This window comes from Microtus pennsylvanicus, chromosome 5 (assembly GCF_037038515.1).
Source record: "Microtus pennsylvanicus isolate mMicPen1 chromosome 5, mMicPen1.hap1, whole genome shotgun sequence".
Taxonomy (NCBI): Eukaryota; Metazoa; Chordata; class Mammalia; order Rodentia; family Cricetidae; genus Microtus; species Microtus pennsylvanicus.
In genome coordinates, this window is record NC_134583.1 from 83,461,826 (window position 1) to 83,479,794 (window position 17,969).

A 17,969-nucleotide genomic window follows, 5' to 3' on the forward strand; every position below is an offset into this window, starting at 1 on the left:
AGCACTCCACCTTGTTCCCAGGGCTGATCCCTTCTCCCTATATTTCTCACACTGAGCCTTGGTCGTTCCAAGACCTGTGCCTTCAGAACCCTTTACCTTGAACCTCTTCCTCTTGCCATGTTGAGTCCCATCTGCCACCCTCGGTCCCCATGGTAGTCCTTGCCCTTTCTTCATGGGGCCTGTCCTGATATCTGCTTCCCAAGCTCCCACCCACCTCCACCTTGATCCTGCCCAGCCAGGCTCCTTCCTTACTACTAAGTCCCTGTCTGAGCTGACCCAGCCCCTATCCCTATTCAGGCTTCCTTTTGCAGTCTCTGGGTCCCTTGAAGCCTCCAGACTGCAGATCACAGTTCCTACCCAAACGGGATGCAACACACCAAATCCCAACTAAGTATTCATCTTTGTTCAATCCTGTCTCTCAAGTCCCCAAGGTCAATGTCCAGGGTTTTTCCTCCTGAGCCCCCAAGTCCAGGCCCTTCACCAAAAATCTTCAATCCCCATCCACCAGCCAAGCCCTGTTGGATTAGAGTTCCCATCTCCCAAGTCTGACCCCACCAAAGCCTGGTTCATTCATGCTAATCCTGTTCATCATAAATCCGGCTTGAAGAATCTGACCTGTAACAGGATGGCCTCTCCCTTCACAGCCAAGCTCCCCTCTGCCCTCAGGTCCAGGTGTGCTACTCCAATGCCCTGAACCCTGGTCCTTCTGAGACCCCCTACACCGGTCTCCTTGGAGCTCAGCCTATAAGCCATTCCACCCCCCATCCTGGGCCCCAGTCCCCTGACAGTATTCTGACCCTACACATTACTTGCCCTAGGCAATACTGTCCTCCATGGCTTAGTTCCATCTCTCTCCCCTAATTCTCAATCACTTGAACACTTGTCCCAAACTGAATATCCAGATCTAGATAAGTCCCAATGGGATCTCTTTACCATGGAAGACCCTCAACAGTCCAGTCCTCCCTCCCTCACAATCCCTACCTCACCATGTGTGTGGGGTGTTCTCAGTAGGTCCTCTTCACCCTACTTTCAAGTTACCCAATCTGTGCACAAGAGCCTTGTTTTCCACCTTCTTCTTTGAATTCCGCCACACACACACACAGAGAGAGAGAGAGACAGAGACAGAGACAGAGACAGAGAGACCTCTTCTCTGGGATCCTTTCTAAAGTGGTCCAGGGCTGCCTAAGCCCTTAGTCTTTCTGGTCTCCTAGAACCCAGACTCTCTGAACCCTGAGTCCTCCAAAGTCCTGTCTCCTGGATAAGCCCTGCCCCATGCCAAGATCCTCCCTTTCCAGCTCAAACCCCACCTCCGACCCCTGCTGACCCCTGGCACAGCTCAGTTCTGCACATCAGGAATTTTCAGTTCGAAGTGGATCTTAAGTGTAGATTACAAAAAGAAGAAAAACCCTCCTTTAGCGGGTGGAATTAATTTCCAAGCAGGCAGGGACCCCTCCTACCTTTTCTTGGCTTTCTTCTGGACACTCCCTAATGGAGCCTAGCCTTGTTGGTCCAATGAGCCTGGGGGCAAATGGGCCTTGCCAGAAAGCCAGTTCTCCCTCACCCAATTCCATCACTCCTTTGGATCCCGAAAGCCTGGCAACCAGACTGGCTGAGGTCTGAATTGAGGAAGGTCCTCCCCAGCTGTGTACCATACCACTAATTTCCACCCATTCGCACCCTTGACTTTCTCCTTGCCACACAACCTGGGTCAGCTGTTGCCCTTGGCATATCTGGCCTGTGGGACTCAGACTTCAGGAAGCAGAGGGGTCCTTTGGCCCTCAGGTCTGCGCAAGGTCATTGACAAGGTGAGCGCTGAATCGGGAGGCCTTCTTCCCAAAAGTCGGCTTCAGGGCTCTAGAGTCAGTGTCCCAACTCTCCACTGGTGAGGAAAGGACTAGCCTCAGGTATGGTCATGCCTGACTGTCCACCAGATCAGGGGTTTAAGGGAAGAAACACCCACCATCAGAAAGCTAGGATGCAGGGTTTTACAGGCAGCATGGGTGCTGCTTCTTCCCAGGGACTGCAGGCCGATGTGAGGGTATCCTCAGCTAGAAGAAACCAGATTGGAACCCTGAGCTAGATTCCGGGGCATCCTCAGGGCAAGCCTGGGTGGTAGTGGTGGCTGCAGAGCAGGAAGGCCTGGCAGCCTCAGGCCCGCAAGGGAGGGAGGAGCTACTTCTTCAGCTTTGGTGCACAAGCCTTTGATAACTCTAGTCTCTAGAAGTCCTGCCAAGCCCTGCGGGACTCCTCGGATTTCAGAGAACACTGGGCACATGTTTACTGGCCTTCCAGCAATCCTTGATACTGCTCAGTACCATAGTCCCCCACACGCCTCCCACTGAGACAATTACAGCCAATGTCCAGCAGGAGAAGGATGCCAGGACAACCCCAAAGGGTGACAAAGGTCACACTTTCCTATATCCTGCATCTTCTGGTGTGGGGAAGGGACTCCAAGGCGACAGGGTTACTGATTCCAAAGCGAATCCCCGCCCTACCAGTAAGGACTCACGAATTCCTACTCTCGGTAGCTGGGCTCACCCCTTTTCTCCCGAGACCCAACCTTCACACTAATGCTTGTACGGTGACTGCAGCCCATGACCAGGGGTTTCTGATGAACCCAAAGACCCCAGGCAGGCAGGCTTCAGCACTGGCTTGATTAAAAAAGGAGAAGGCTGTTTCTGGCAGAAGCCCAGGCAGGAGGAAGGCTGCCCACAGACCCAGCAACAGTTGAAGGACTGACTGTTGAGATGGGAATGTATGGAGCCCTAGATACCCTTATGGGGCTCATTCCGTTTTCTCTGGGGACAGGCTGGTTTCCTGGCAAAGTATAGCAGGTGTTGGCCTGGCCACCTCTGAAAATGATTCAACACAGGCCCTGCCCCAGAATTCTACGCCTGTCCCAGTCTCCAGCCAAGGCCACATCCGGCTGCTGACTACTGCCTGAGGTCCCAGAACCTGCCAGTTCTAGGCCAGACTCATCTTGCCCACAAGGCTGAACAGCAAGCCAGAGCCTTGGGAGTCCCCTCTGTGGGCTGGCCTAGCCCTGAAAGCCAAACCTAGGCTCTAGCCCCACCCCACCCCAGGCCAGCTTGACCCTGAATGAGCCCTCAGAAGCACTGTGTCTCCATCCTCAGGCCCCATTTTGGAAGCGTACAGAGCACAGCAACACAGAGAAAGAGGCCCAAAACAACTGTATTTGTATACCAACTTTGGCTCCCAGCTGCTTAGCCCAAAACGAACACAGCAGAGGCCAGCCAAAACCAGTCAGCCATCCTTCCTCTGCCCCGGGCTAAGGCATGCTTTCCAGGGTGGGTGGGGTCAGGCCCCAGGTAACACCCCAGGTTCATAGCTTTTGCTTCTGTCCTCTTGCTCCTTCCTACTGGTCTTCAGGCCTCTGTCAGGCCAGGATACAGACAGTGGGGCAGTGGAGCCTGGTCATCCCCAGGCTGGGTGAGGGACCTGGGACAGGTAAGGTTTCTAGGAGGGATCCTAAGACCCATTTGCCTACTTTGGAATGCCGCCCGCCCGTCCGCAGAAAACGGAAGCAGGACAAGGCAAGCTACCAAACCAGTAGGGGCCTTTCAAGGCAGCCTGTATACTGGGTGGGCCTTGGCCTTCTTCAGACAGGCAAAGGATAGCATTCTGAACCCAGGGACAGAACCACAGAACAGAACAGCTAGACCAGTGCCAGCCAGGCCTCCCAAGGGCCCAGCAATGCCAGGCGAGTGTGAGTGTGTGTGTGAGCGGGGCAGGTAGAAAGATGGGGCTGGCTGGCTTCCTCTACTGGACTCTGATCCGTTTCCCTGCCGGTGGGGCAAGGGGCAAGCTAGAGTGTGGCAGCCTTGGCAAAGCCCACCCTATTGTTGTCTCTGTCAAACACAGTGTAGTAGGTGCCAATGAAGACATCGCCTAGGATCCAGAGAGGCCCACTGGGAGGGGGGATGTCCATGCCCATGAAGCCACTCAGGCAGATCGTCTTTCCACCCTGCGACACCTGCAAGGCCAGAATGGTCACATCATCACGTGGCTCTTACCTCACCCAAGGTATCCCAGATTCATACTGCCACCCGCACCCACTCACCTTGAGTATGTACTTGTTTGGGGACAGTTCATAGTTTTTGCCTCCTAGCTTCAGGGTGACAGAAGGCAGGCTGGATACCTTCTCACAAGGAATCATGTACTGAGAGACACAAAGACAACATGTCCTGAGGGTCTGGCTTCTGGATCCCCCCCTCTGCCTGCCGGCCAGCCCACACAGACCTGTGGCTTACCTCGCCCTGGATAAGAGGTACTGCTCCAATGGCCTTCTGCAGTTCCTTCACCTCGTCCACAGGCCCCACCAGAAGGGACGTCCCTGTGTCCACAATAGCCTCACAGCCTCCCTTGCACAGTGTCAGGCCATTGGCCACATCCAACCTATAGGGCAAGAGTCATCTGTCACCTCACCCTGACACAGTGAGTCTGGGGCACTGCTTGTCTAGTCCAGCCCTGGAGACACGTGCTTCTTTTCTGTCAGGACCAACCAACTCCCGCAGGACCCTGAATGGTCCAGGGTTACAAAATGAGAAGACTCAAATGGCAAAGTAGCACAAATGGCTGGTAGGGCCCCCAGCTTCCCACATGCCACCCCTACATAACATTCCCAATCCCAGCCACACCCATGACTCACTGGTCCATGTGCACCTGCCAGTAGGCCCTGCGGGTGACATTCAGGTAGGACAGCTCCCCCTCGTAGTACTTTGAGTCAATGCCGCCAATCATCAGTTCCCCTCCAGGTTGCCCACTGGGATCCCTGGGAAGAGAAGGATCCGTCAATCTCCACTCACTAGACAGGAGGGTCAGCCGGGCGGTGGTGGCGCACGCCTTTAATCCCAGCACTTGGGAGGCAGAGGCAGGCGGATCTCTGTGAGTTCGAGACCAGCCTGGTCTACAAGAGCTAGTTCCAGGACAGGCTCCAAAACCAGAGAAACCCTGTCTCGAAAAAACCAAAAAAAAAAAAAAAAAAAAAAAAAAGGCCTGTACTAGACAGGAGGGTCATCAGAGAGCCAGAGAACAGGGGTTAAGGAACAGGGGCTGTGGAACAGAGCCGGAAAGGGGTTAAGTGGGGCAACCAAGGAGGGCATCCCGGGGGGAGAGACTTGGGGAGCTGTTGAGTACAGCTGGACCTGCTCTGTGCCTAGACTTGAGTTTCTCTACTTTATAAAGCATCATCCTTAGCCTGCGTTATTCTGCTGAGTGTGAAGTAGCAGTAAGAATGACTCACATCTTACTTACACAAACAAATCCCCACCATCCGGCAGCACACCAGGAAACAAACTGATAAACAACAATCGAGACAATCAGATCCTAGCTCCAACAGACTCCAGCTTATCAGTCACACCAGATGGAAACCCCTCACCTGGGAGTCCAAAGAGGCCACCCAAGGCAGAAATGCAGCAGGTATACCACGAGCCTGGTCCAGGAATACTACCATGGCAAAAGACCCCTGATTCTGTCCCCAGGCTGTAGGCTCAAATAGATTCTCTTGCCTCTGAACTCAGTGTACTTCCAAAGTGACCCTGAAAAGGGCCCGCTGCCAAAACCTACAACTGGCACCTCTGTCTGTGATTCAGAAGACTTCTTATGCGGTTTTCCCTACATTCTTCCTGGTGTTTGTATCAACTCTACCTCCTGCAGCCTCTCTGGGCTCTGCGGCCTCTGGAATGCTTTCTTAGCTGTTTTGTACCTGAACATACAGACAGTATTGTGTGAGCTGTTAGTATTTGTAATTAAGATCGAAATAAAAGTGGCTGGAGAGATGGCTCCGTGGTTAAAAGAGCTTACTGCTCTTGCAGAGGACTGAATTTACTCCCCAGCACCCAAGCCAGGAAGTTCGCAAACAGCTGTAAAGCACCTGGGAATCCCAACACCCTCTTCTGGCCTCCACTGGCAACTGCACTCACGTGCAAATACTCCCACCCAGAAACACAGCAATGCAAAGACCAGGAGTAAAAACCTGAGATCCCAGCGGCTGGCTATCAAGCAAAACTGGGATTACCAGTCAAACTGCAGTAAATAAAACCTATTTAGATTGTAAATTTATCACTATTCAATAAATTCTAATACTGCGGAAAGACACAGCACGTCCGTCTACATTTCCAACACGATGCATTCATGGCGCCCTGCCTGCCTGGAGCACAGTCAGCCGAGGGCTCAGATCCTAAGCACAATTCATGTTTTCTGCCATGCTGCCCTGTTGAGCATCCTTGATTTCACAGGGATAGGAAGGTCCAGAGGAAAGAGGAAGGTGGAGCCATTCACCCCAGGGTGGGGCATTCAGCCCAGTCTCATTTACACTGCTGGGTACAGTTGCCCCTTCTCTGCAGGATTGCTGGCTGGGTGGCCAAAGCCAAGGCTAGAGTCAGGCTGGAGCTGAAGGCCAAGGATGCTCTCTGCCTGGCAAAACTCAAGGCAGGCTTCTAGGAAGCCAGAGCCATAGCTCTGAGAGGTTAAGCTGGCTCCATCCATGGCCACAGCACTTGCTGTCAAGGAATTCTCCGCACCCACTCTCAGCTTCCCCTCCAAATCCTTCTCTTGACTCCCCACCTTTGTCTCATGGAAACGCCCATCGCAATGCCCTCAAGTGGAACACAGGGACTGTGGCATGTAGCTGCAGTGCTGAATGTCAGCAGTAAGTATGAGCTTGTCACCTCGAAGCTAAGGGGCAAAGGACTTCGAGTGTCATGCCTGGCCAGGATCATCCTGGGGCACGATCACCTAAAACTGAAGGAAAACTTTCATTTTGGGATCTGCCATCCTGCCAGGCCTTCCTAACCAGGCTCTTTGCCTTCTTCAGGGCCTATGCTATACTCAGAGGCCCTGAGCCTCACCCTGCTCTCCTGCCCCAGACTCCACCCTGCCTGGCTTTTGCTTGTCATCACCTCTGAAATCCCAGATGGAAACATGATGGGTCCTGGCCCTGCCTCTCCCCTCCTCATCCAAGTTCCACCCACACACCGGGTCACAGAGCCACAGCCCCTCACTCTGCTGGTTTCACACCTGCTTGCTCAGCAGTCACACCTGTGGGTCACCAATCTGGGACCTGGCTGGCAGAGTAAGCGCCCTGGGGCCTAAGCTATAGCTACCACATCCTTTCCAACTTGCTGAGCCTGGGGGCTCCTCCTAGAAAACAGAGTCCAGCAAGAGAGGTTATCTTGAGATCCTACAGTTGAGCCTTGGGACTTACAGGCAGGTGGTATTTGAAGACCACTCGGTCATCGTGCACCATGGGCCCGGGAAAAGGCCACTATTGAAAAGTAAAACAGAGGTCTCACATCTGTGTGACCTGGTCAACATTTTCAGACAGTGTCTCTGCATGTAGTCCTGGAGCACATGATGCAGTCCTGGTTGTCCTCGAACTCACAGAGACCTCCAGCCCCTTTCTCTTGAGTGTGGGGATTAAAGGCATGTGCCACTAGGCCCAGCCTGGTCAATTTCTGGGCCCCCTCCTGCACTAGGAAAACAGAGCCCGGGGGTCCAATGACCCTGTCCATTCACCCATGCCCCTTGCCTCTAACGAGTCACTTTGCTGAGCTGAGTAAGGGGCAAAAGTAGACAGAGAAAAGCAAAACTAGAAGATTCTAGGCTGAACAGTGCCAGTGACCCACAGTCAGGAGCAAGGGGTCAGGCCTGGAAAGAGCATGGAGTGGGCAGTGGGCATTTGGAGGTTACCCTAGCTGAGGCATGCAAGTCAGCCAGCCCAGAAAAAGGAGGGTGTGATCAACAGCAGCAGCTCAGAGCAGGAGGCCACCTACTTACACCTTGTCTACACCCAGGAGCCCCATGTACCCAGCTGTCCATCTTATCTGAAGTTCCTGAAGCAAGCTGTTAGACAGGCCTGCAGGGAAGAAACTGATGGTGGAGGGTCCTTGCAAGGTTGTGTGTGTGTGTGTGTGTGGGTATCATTTGTACTGTGGGGAGATCTCTGCTAACAGGAAGGTCTGCCACTCTCAGTGTGTAACCAGAGCTCTCTGTCCTCCCTCCCCCACCCGCCACTTCTGCCTCTGCCCCAGCGAAGGCTCCAGAGTTGTGTCATATCAGGGCTCATACCCATGTCTCTCCTAGACCACAACCAGAAGACCAAGCGGAGACCACATCTGCTCTCACCAGTCTCAGGACTCTAGTCATAGGAGGAAGACCCCAACAGCCAAGACTCTGACTCAGGCCACCAGCATCTCCTGGCTGAAGCCCCTGGCATATGGCCTTCTCTTCCAGGCAGATAATAGTAACTCCTGCATGCCAGACACCCTCAGGTCTGATGTCATGACCAAGCCCGCAGCATAGACTCTAGTTCCAGCTAGATCCCTCCCCCTGGAGCTGAGCCCAGGGGAAGGTGAGAACCACGCCTCGCCTGCTGCACCTGTTAAGGTAGAAGGAGAAGATGTTCTTGTCCACCAGCTTCTGTTGCATCAGATTGTCAAAGACTGGAAGCACATTGTTGACAGAGATACGAGGGTATGCCATGCCCAAGATGCCATCAAACTTGGCTGCGATGAATGTGATTCCAGGCTGCTTGGTGGCTTCCCCAAAGATCTGTTTCTCCACCTTGAGACCTCCTGGTTGCTCAGACTTACACGGCACCTGCAGGCCAGAATACAGGTTTCAGCTGACATTCCCTCTCAGGACAGCCAAGAAAGCAGAGAGGACAGACAGAAGGGCTAAATATTGCCACACAACTGGAGACAAGGACATGGAATCAAAAAAACAACACAAAACAACAACAACAAAAACTATAGCTCTCTGAGGGACTTACAAGGTCTTTGTGCTAGGCAGAGATGAGAAGAGGGAGCAGAGAGACAGAGATGCATTTCAGCTCCCACCTCGCCAACACCCCTCCATGTCTATATCCACCACGACAGGGTTGTATTTGTCTTGGACTTGGGGATGAGCCTGCAAGCCTGAGCAGCTGCGTAAGCCACAGCAACTGCCACCCTGAAGCCACACTCCCATCCGCCCACCCCACCAAGCTGAGGCTGCCGACAGAACTAGATCAGGAAATGGAAAGAGTTGCTGCCGAGGACATGTCAGAAGGACGTAATGCGGGCGGTCGACATCCTGTGTGCTGAGGGGCCCCTGAGAAATATCACAAGGAGCCCTCTACATTCGGGGAAAGGGCAGAGCTCTGATCTCATAGGAACAAGGTGTCGCTCTCCAGACAAAGGCCAGGTGAACAGAATGCCTGCTGGACTCCCAGCCCCAAAAGGGCCCAGTTGAGATTTGAAGTTTCCTGCCCTCTGACCCCTACAACCCTGCTGTCCTGATGCTAACTCATGAGTGGTGAACAGCCTCTCCTCGAGGAAGAAGGCTTGGCCTACACGATCCCCCTATAAACAGACAAAGAGCCCATCCCAGACGCACTCTCTCCTGGCTCCTTCATAGCATTCGTTCTGGCGTGAACAATGTTTTCCAACCCATCTCAGCCTCGACAAGTTTCAGGGACCCTTTCTATCTCCAGGCCTGGCCTCTTGGCCTAGACCTTCTGATGGCTGCCAGGCGGTGGTGGCACATGCCTTTAATCCCACCACTCGGGAGGCAGAGGCAGGTGGAACTCTCCGAATTTGACACAAGTTTGGTCTACAGAGCAAGTTCTAGAACAGCCAGGGCTATACAGAGAAATCCTGCCTCGAAAAACAAAAAATAAAAAGACTAAAGTATCCAGAACAGTCCTCCTCAGCCAGAGCCCCCAACCCCAGTAACAAGCAGCAGATCTGCCCATGGCTTGCTGGTCAGGCCAGGGTTTGTCAGCAGCTGCTCAGGGCTGTAGTCCTCACTAGCCAACGCCGCATGCCCCAGCTCTGTCTCTCCCACTCACTCCTGGCTATCCCTCCAGTTTACATACAATAAGGCTGCCCGCTCCCATGTCCTGCCCACTTCCTTTCCAAGCATGCTGGGCTCTCCTGCCCCAGGGCCTTTCTCAAGTAGCATCCTAATCTAACAGGTCTGCCTCTGTTCCCTACCACCCAACACAGCCTCCTAAATTCAGCAGCCCTCTCTCCTCAGCTGGAGGTGCTCCCAAGATGAACCCCTTGCCACAACAGGGCCTCTGAAGTCTGGGACAGGCTGCAGGAACTCACCGACACAGTGTCCTGACTCAGGTACCCTGAGAGGCTACCTGAGCCGTAGTGGATGTCAAAGGAGGTGCCGTTCTTCACAAAGGTGCTGGATTTGCCACTGTTGTACTTGTGATGAATCCCTGCAGGGAGGGGGGCAGGGCCGTTAATCTGCGTGGTCATAGTCTCTGGCCTCCCTGGGGTGCTGTGGGGCCAAAAGCCTCTGACCATGACCTATGCCTACATACTGAGGACCCCGTGGGCCATGGGCTGTGATCTTGGCCTTACAGGTGGCCCAGCACTCAGCTTGCTCCATCCTTGACCAGACCGGGTAAGTGGGTACCTCAGGGCCAAGCCGGAGAGCAGGGGCTGTTGGATGTAGTGGACAGGTGGAAAAACACTGCCCAGGAGGTGATCTGGATCTAAGTATCTGCAAATCCCAAGCCCAACCCGCCTCCCATAGCCTCCCAGAAAGGTTGGACTTCAAAGAGACGGGGCTGGAAGCCCAGCTCTCCAGAGAAATGGAAGTCAATACCAGTTGCTCAGGGGCCCCCCACAATAGGGCCTCTGTCATCCTGGTTGTTCCAAAGGCCACTGAGCATGGCGGATAGTATAAGACAGCAGAGCCAGGCACCTTAGGGTGTGCCTTTAGTCTTTCCTCTAGATCCTTGGCAGGGTGCTGGGACAGAGGACCTCAGGGAGACTCACAGCAGGCTATGTCCAGCAGCTTGCAATGAATGGAGGGGACCCACAGGTTAGAGGAGCCGGTATCGAAGACGACTGTGAAACACTGTGGGGGGGTCCCAATGCCGATCTCGCCATAGTACTGGGCCTAGGGGAGGAACAATGTTCAGAAGTGTGAGAAGATTACCTGAGAGGCCTTCTGGCTGTCTAGGAAACCAAGCCTAAAAGGCCCAGGCTGAGGCAGGGAGCACCCTGGGGTGCAGACCTCAGCTAGCACATCTATCTCCACCTGCTGGACCCTGAAGGGGAGGGAGCTTAACAAAGAATAGATTCTAGAAGGGTGGACCTGAGACCCCAGTACTGAACTCCAAACATCTGGGTCCCTTTACCTAATGTGACACTAATGGTCAGGCGGGCTTGGCCCTCCACAAGCCCAGTGATGCCTAAGACCAGCCAGGAGGACCCTTCTGCTGTTTGAGAGGCCTTAGTCCTGAGACTGTCCTGTGGAATCAATGGTGAGATGGGTGCCCTTGAAGGCACTGGTACTGGCCTCAACTTGGTCACTGCTTCATAGAGAAGTCTGGCCTTAGTTTCCCATTTATTCAGAGACAGCAGGGACCTCCAGGGCTGCCAACTCCAGGGACTAGGCAGACACAAGAGTTTCCAAATCCCTTTTAGGGAAAAACTAGTTGTTAACTACTGGCTATGGGTCACCCATACTCTGTCTGACCCAGAAGAAGCCTGAGCCACTGGTGTATATAAGGCCCAGGGTCCAACTCCACTTAACTCCAGGTAGCATCAGAAAACCAAGAGAAGTAACTGGGGAGAGAGCATTGCTTAGCAAACTGTACTTCGTGTGCATGCGTGTGTGTATATAGGAACTAGCCAGCTGGACCTAGACACACAGACCTTCCACCTTCCTCATGCTTCCTGTCACTGCCACAGCTCGGGACAGACAAGACAGAGGGCACTGCCAATTCGGCCCAGTGGGCCACAAAGCCCAGGGCTGCACAGCCACCCTGGGCTTATACAATTTGGAGGCAGGGGCATAAGAGATGCCAGGTTCTGGCCCAGAGCCTTCCACAGAGCTGGGACTTTCAGAATGTTTTCCCTCCGAGCTTGTTTTCCCTTCAGAGACAGTGGGCTGTTGAGCCAGATCTGTAATCTCAACTGCTCAGAAGGCCAAGATAAGAGATTCCAAGTTCAAGGCTAGCTTGGGCAATTATCTCAAAATACAAGAGAGGCGGGTACAGAGGGCAGTGGCAGAGCAATTGCCCACCATGTACAACGCCCTAATCAGTTCAATTCCCAGGAAGGGGGTGGGGCCTAAAAAAAGCAAGGAGGAGGTAGATTCTGGGGAGGATGACAAAGTGATGGTACTGGGACAGGGGATCAGCCTAGGCCTGGGACACACACACACACACACACTCAAGCACGCATACACAGGTTCCAACAAGTTACAACTAAATAGGTCCAGTAACTGCTCCCCCAGCCCTAGGGCAGGCTCAGGGCAGACAGGGTTTAACACCACGGGATGCTCCTGAGAGTTCTGAGCTAGAAAGCCAGCTCTGAACCGAAAAGTCAGTGTTCGAGACTGAATGTGGGGTTGGGGAGGGCATGACTGGGGATGTAGTTCAATGACCAAGCACTGGCCCATCCTGCATGGGAACCTAGGCTCAGGAGTACTCACACAAAACAAAGGAAAAAGCTCAAGACCCAGGAAGAACCTTCTGCAGGGACCAAGCAAGGCCACCCTAACCTACCCTTTAGCCTTAGGCCCCTGTCAAGGTGGGTGGAGCAAGGGTTGCAGGGTGGCAGGAATGAAGAGCTGTTGGGCAAGGAATGGCACGGCTGAACCTGCAAGCCCACCTCGCCGACTAAGTGCTCTGATCCCAGGGAGCTAGTCCCTTCCACATTCACCCCTCAAATCAAGCCCCCCAAATACCACCCTACTCACATCCAGGTAGTTTTTGAGTATCTCTGACACTGGTTCCTTGGTCTCGGCAGGTGACTCCATGGAGTACTTGGTTATGGGACCCTTAAGGATTAGGTCTTCCACAGAGCCGCCCACCTCCGTCATGGCCCGACGGAGAGACGTGAACTTGTGCAGAGGGATTCTGTCAAGATGGGACAGGAGTGTGTTAGGACACAGCTTTGACTGCTGTCCTCCCACCTCCCACCCAAGGATACTCCGGGCCAGGCTAGGGCAGGCCTCTTAGTGCAGAATGACTCCCCACCACCATGTTCCTCGGTGCTTCTAGCAAAATATGTCCACTGAGATGACACCGTGTATCTCAAACTGGCCGCGACATTTAACAAACGCCTGCCCCAAAGCCACAGGCCCAGTGACCCACCCCATCACCATCACAGACTCCTCAGTTCACCGTCACAGAAGGCTCCAGCCTGCCCCCTGCTCCCCACATTCAAGCACAGGCTAGTGTGCCCAGCCCTTCCCTTCACCAACCACATCCCTGTCAGGTGGTTCTCACTTCAGAGGCAAACAACACACATACTGGTCCCCAGTCCTCTCTGTCAGCCTACTCTAGTCTTTCCTGGGTTAGTGGCTAGTGGGCTGTGTTTAGGGTGTAGCCAGGCACTTGTGCCCTGTGCCCTGGAGAACCCAACCCTGCAGGAGGAGAAGGCGGTGACACAGTTGCATCCAAAGCAAGGTGCACACAGGGCTCCAGGACTAAACTACTGAACTTGGTGGCCCTTAGTGATATCTGTTGCCAAGTGAACTCCACAAAGATGTGCCCCCTACCCCAGGCTTGCAGTGACAGTATCATCCTGACCTCCCTTGGGGGTTCTTGTCAGTTAGGAGCTTGCTAACTGGCCCTGCTACCCTTCATAAAGCCCAGCACCTTAACCCAGGTACACCTACGTGTCCTGCCACCACACAGACTCGTGGTCCACACGTGTTCCTTGTAGTCCTGCTGCAGCCCAATAATAGGGAATTCTCCCATTAGACAGCAAAGTGAGGTGTCCTGACCCGTCCTCCAGGTCACCTCTCCACCCCCAGTTTGCTCCTGGGGAGCTGGCCTGAGTCTGCAATCACTTGGTGAACCTTCCCTGCCCGGGGAATTTGTATTCAAGGTCACAGCTGGCCTTTCCTGGCACACTGAGGGAGTGCTCTTGAGAGATAGGAGGAGTCTTGCCTAAGAGTGGTGGACCGGAAGAAGCCAGGCTTCTGGCCTGCGAGTGGGTGGGGGGCACACATCCTGCAGAGGCCAAGAAACATGCCAACAGCCCAAGGTCCCGAGGATCATAAGAGTGGCTTTGATTCTGGTGCCTAGTCCCTGGGAGTCTGGAGTTCCTTCACTGGCAATACCACCTCTCCTCAGAGAAGACCGGCCTGAGGGTAGGGAGGGCAAGGCCAGGGCAGGATCAAGCCCAGGCCACTCCCTACAATGGCTCCACTGAGGCTACCCACCCCCAGCTAGCAGCCTACAGGCTGTACTTCTTCCCACCCAGCCCTGGTGCCCAGCCGGCTGAGCCAGCTCTGCCCCAGCAGCCTGTGGCCTCATCCACCTGCCACAATAGGACTCCATCAAAGAGTGGGGAGAAGCTGGCCACCACAAAGACCCCATCTAGCACAAAGGCTGAGTCCAAAGGCCTGAGAGGCGCCTTATGGGACTGACCTCAGACCCAAGGTATTTGAACTGAGCCACTCCATTCCTCCTCTCTCTGGGGTCTTGTGCGACTTAGGAGGGAGAAGGAGAGATTCACCACCCAGGACCAGTGGGAACATTTTTGAGTAAACTTCTGCTCAGTAAACACCAGTGCACAGCTGTCAAACAGGGTCCCTTAAAAGAAAAGCCCTGCCCAGGTTCTGGGGGACACGAGCAGACTGGGTATTCCGACTTCCACAGCTGAGTTGGTAGTCACCACAATCCCACCCATGGTGGAGCACTGCTCCTCGGAAACCCCCCCGTGCTGGGTAGGTTAGAGCCAAACTCATTTGTGGCCACCCTACTGTCTCCTCCCGTCCGACCACAGGAGTAAAGGGGGACCCAGGAGACCCCTGCATTCTGAGTCTCTCGCCCCACAGTCTGCAGGGCTCTGTGGAAGGCCGGGCTGAGAGCACAGGTGCATTCTAGCACCCGCTGGAGCACGAGCGAATCCGGAGGACGGGCCCCACATCACCGGAACAGGCCGGGTCCTCACCTGATAAGTGCGGAGGCGGACGCGGCCAGGAGGCCGAGGGCGAGCAGCAAGAAGCCGGGGGTCTGCATGGTAGCGGCGGCCCGGCAAGAGCGAAGCTGTATGATAAAGGTCGCGCGCTTATAGCCGGGATGACGCCGCAGTCCCGTGAAGTCAGCTGACCGCTTGTTTGCCCCCGAACCGGTCACGTGGGACGCGGGCGCGGGGCGGGACGACCCGGGAACCGCCTACAACACCTCCCGGGCGCAGGCGTGCGCTGCTCCAGGCTTGCGTACTGCCAATCTGGAGCGCGCCCGCAGACTTTCCCGGGACCAGAGAATTCCTGGATGCTGATCACGTGGGAGAAGGAAGACCGCACCCGTCCTAGTCCCGGAAGCGTCCGTGGGGGGGGAGCCCCTCCTTCCGCGCTGTCCCTCCCCCTCTACCTGTCTTCTTGCAGAACTGAGATTCTCATTAACTAGATGATGGGCCCTGACCCTCTGCTGGACACCAGCTTAAACCCAAGCCTCTTCCTTCCTGTGTTCTTTCCCTGGAGCCTTTCTGGACCCGCATCCTCCGTTCTTTTTAAAGGTCTACTGCCTACTCATCTCCCCAGAGCGATGCCCCTCTTCCTCGGGCTAGAACACCTAGCATGCAGATCCAGAATGTAGCACACTGTCCTGGGACCATGCATTTAGTGATATAAGGGTCCCGGATCTGTGAGTTTGCAGAGAAGGCAGGTGAAGGGAGCGCACAGGGAGAAGAGGACAGGATTGTGATTACACTTTGGGTCGTCACGAACTCACTCCTTAATGCCCTGCTTGGTGTCAGCAACTGAATTAGGTGCTGTTGGAGAGAGCCGGGCTCCATCTCTCCATCATGGGGAGTTCACAGCCTGGAGAGGCATTTAAGGAGAATGTCCTCTCTGAGAGATAATGTCCAAACAAGGACAGAAACACTGAGGGCCTTTGCAGGGGTCTGATCCCGGAAGCTCTTTCGGGCATGCTCTGCCCGTACAGTTCATATGTCCCACTCTATGAGCTGTTCCTGTTCCCGGGTTCAGGGCTGCAATTCTCATCGGTTCCGGCACCAAGTTGGGTGCTTGACCTCTGTCAAGGCTCCCCACTCAGGGTCAGTGTTACGGCCACAGTGTGTGAGTGCAGCCTGGACCCTGCCTCCAGTCAGCACTCCAAACATTACCTAACCTTGGATGTGAGGCAAGAGCTTAAGACAGCTATCTCTGGGTCTAAGACCATCCTCTGATATCCGAGAGACTGGACCTGGCCTGGAGTTGTCACTTGCTTTCTAGGATGCTATCTAGAGATAACTGCTGGACCATGAGTGGGCAAGGTAAACGGTCCTCTGGGGCACCATGCTGGGGCCCCTAGCCCTGCCCCAGATAGTGCTGCAGGGTGCTCAGGTCTAATATAGATATCTATAAAATGACCAGGCTGCTGAAGGGAATGGACAGTGTGTGTCAGCATGACCAGAGGCAGGGCACAGCAGTCAGTTGTGCTCACAGGCCAGAGCAGCTGCGGTCAGTAGGGATGCAGGCCTTATCTGGTGCATAGCCTGAGGGGAATGAGGAGGCAGGTAGGGGAAGCCAGCCTAGATACCCAGCCTGTGCAGCTACGGGGTAAAGTGTCCATAGGGTCACCCCCACCCCACACCCTCTGCAGTTCATTCTCTGCAAGGAGTACTAGCTGCCTCTGTCCCTGAGTTTTCCCATACCTGGTACATGGTAGGAGTCCCTCAGTCTCTGTGTGTGAATCTGGATGCACCTGCTCCTACAGTTGCTAGCCCATAGGACCTGGGAGGCTCAAAGGTGGAGGCTGAGGTGTGTGTCTTCTGATCTCCTCTTAACTGACAGAGCTCAGGGGTAGGCCACAGCTTCTAGAACTCCTGAGTTCCCCCCCACACACACCCTGATACTGGAGTACCCCCTCCTGCTCTGCCTGTCTCAGGCTCTCAGGCTCTCTGGGCTTGTGAGGCTGACTGGAACCCTCTTTGAGCCAGGCTTGCCTTTGGCACTTCCCAGTCAGCAAAGGAAGAGGATCAATGTGTTCAGCCCCTGACGTTCTGAGTTTCGTCATCCGCCTTTGGTTTGGAGATACACTTAGCAAGGCCCGTGGCCCTTGCCTCCTGTACCATATGTCAACACTGGTGGATTTAGACAGACCCTTTGCTTATGACAGCACACAGGGATTCCTAGGAGCTCCAGGTGCACCAGGCCGGAGGAGTTGCATTCAGTGGGGACACAGGTCTTGTCTGTTGCATGGTGTGAGTGGAATGAAGACGCAGGTGGGAAAGCCAGCCTAGATAGCCAACCTGTGCAGCTACAACACGTGGAGCTCCCTCCAGAAAGGGAAGTGGCCATGGGTCCTCCCTAAAGGCTGGGCCCTCAGGTTGGGGACCTCTCTAGCATCTTCCCCACCCCAGGCCTCTCCTGTCCATTTGACAAAGGGTCCAGTGTAAATGGAGACGGCTTATTCATTTCCCGGCCACCCAGACCCGAATAATCACACAAAAACTATATTAATTACAACACTGTTTGGCCAATGGCTCAGGCATATTTTTAGCTAGCTCTTACGTCTTAATCCATTTTTCTTAATTTTATATTTTACCACGAGGCTGTGGCTTACCAGTAATGTTCTGGCATCTTTCTCCTTCGGCAGCTACATAGCATCTGCCTGACTGTGCCTTTTTTGTCCCCGCATTCAGTTTAGTTTTCCTGCCTACCTGTCTTCTGCCTTGCCATAGGCCAAAAGACCATCTTCATTAACCAATGGTAATAAAACATATTCATAGCATACAGAGGGGAATCACATATCAGTCCAGTAATGAAGGAAGAAAAACCAGAAAGGGGAACGGACCTGCCCAGCACCCTCTATGTAACTCTTTCTCCTTATGGAGATTTTCACTGCTTAGAGACCATCCCCAGCCTTGGCTCTGAGGTGAGACAGCCTTGGCTCAGGTGATCCTAAGCTACTTTCCTGGACTTGTACTTCGCAGCCTGCCAGGGGCCACTCTATGCCTCATGGATCAGGCCCTCCCAGT

The 17,969-nt window shown here is 54.2% G+C and overlaps 1 protein-coding gene across 1 annotated transcript; it reads right to left on the minus strand.

Moving 5' to 3' along the window:
* Window positions 1–3,174: 3,174 nt before the first annotated feature.
* On the minus strand, window positions 3,175–15,272 carry Ctsd (cathepsin D). Its single transcript, XM_075972825.1, has 9 exons — window positions 14,937–15,272; window positions 12,730–12,889; window positions 10,797–10,920; window positions 10,113–10,231; window positions 8,399–8,619; window positions 4,670–4,792; window positions 4,272–4,416; window positions 4,082–4,180; window positions 3,175–3,994 (listed from the first exon to the last, which is right to left on the minus strand). Exons 1-9 carry the CDS (start codon window positions 15,002–15,004, stop codon window positions 3,827–3,829), a joined length of 1,227 nt encoding a protein of 408 aa, XP_075828940.1. The 5' UTR covers window positions 15,005–15,272; the 3' UTR covers window positions 3,175–3,826.
* Window positions 15,273–17,969: the final 2,697 nt, after the last annotated feature.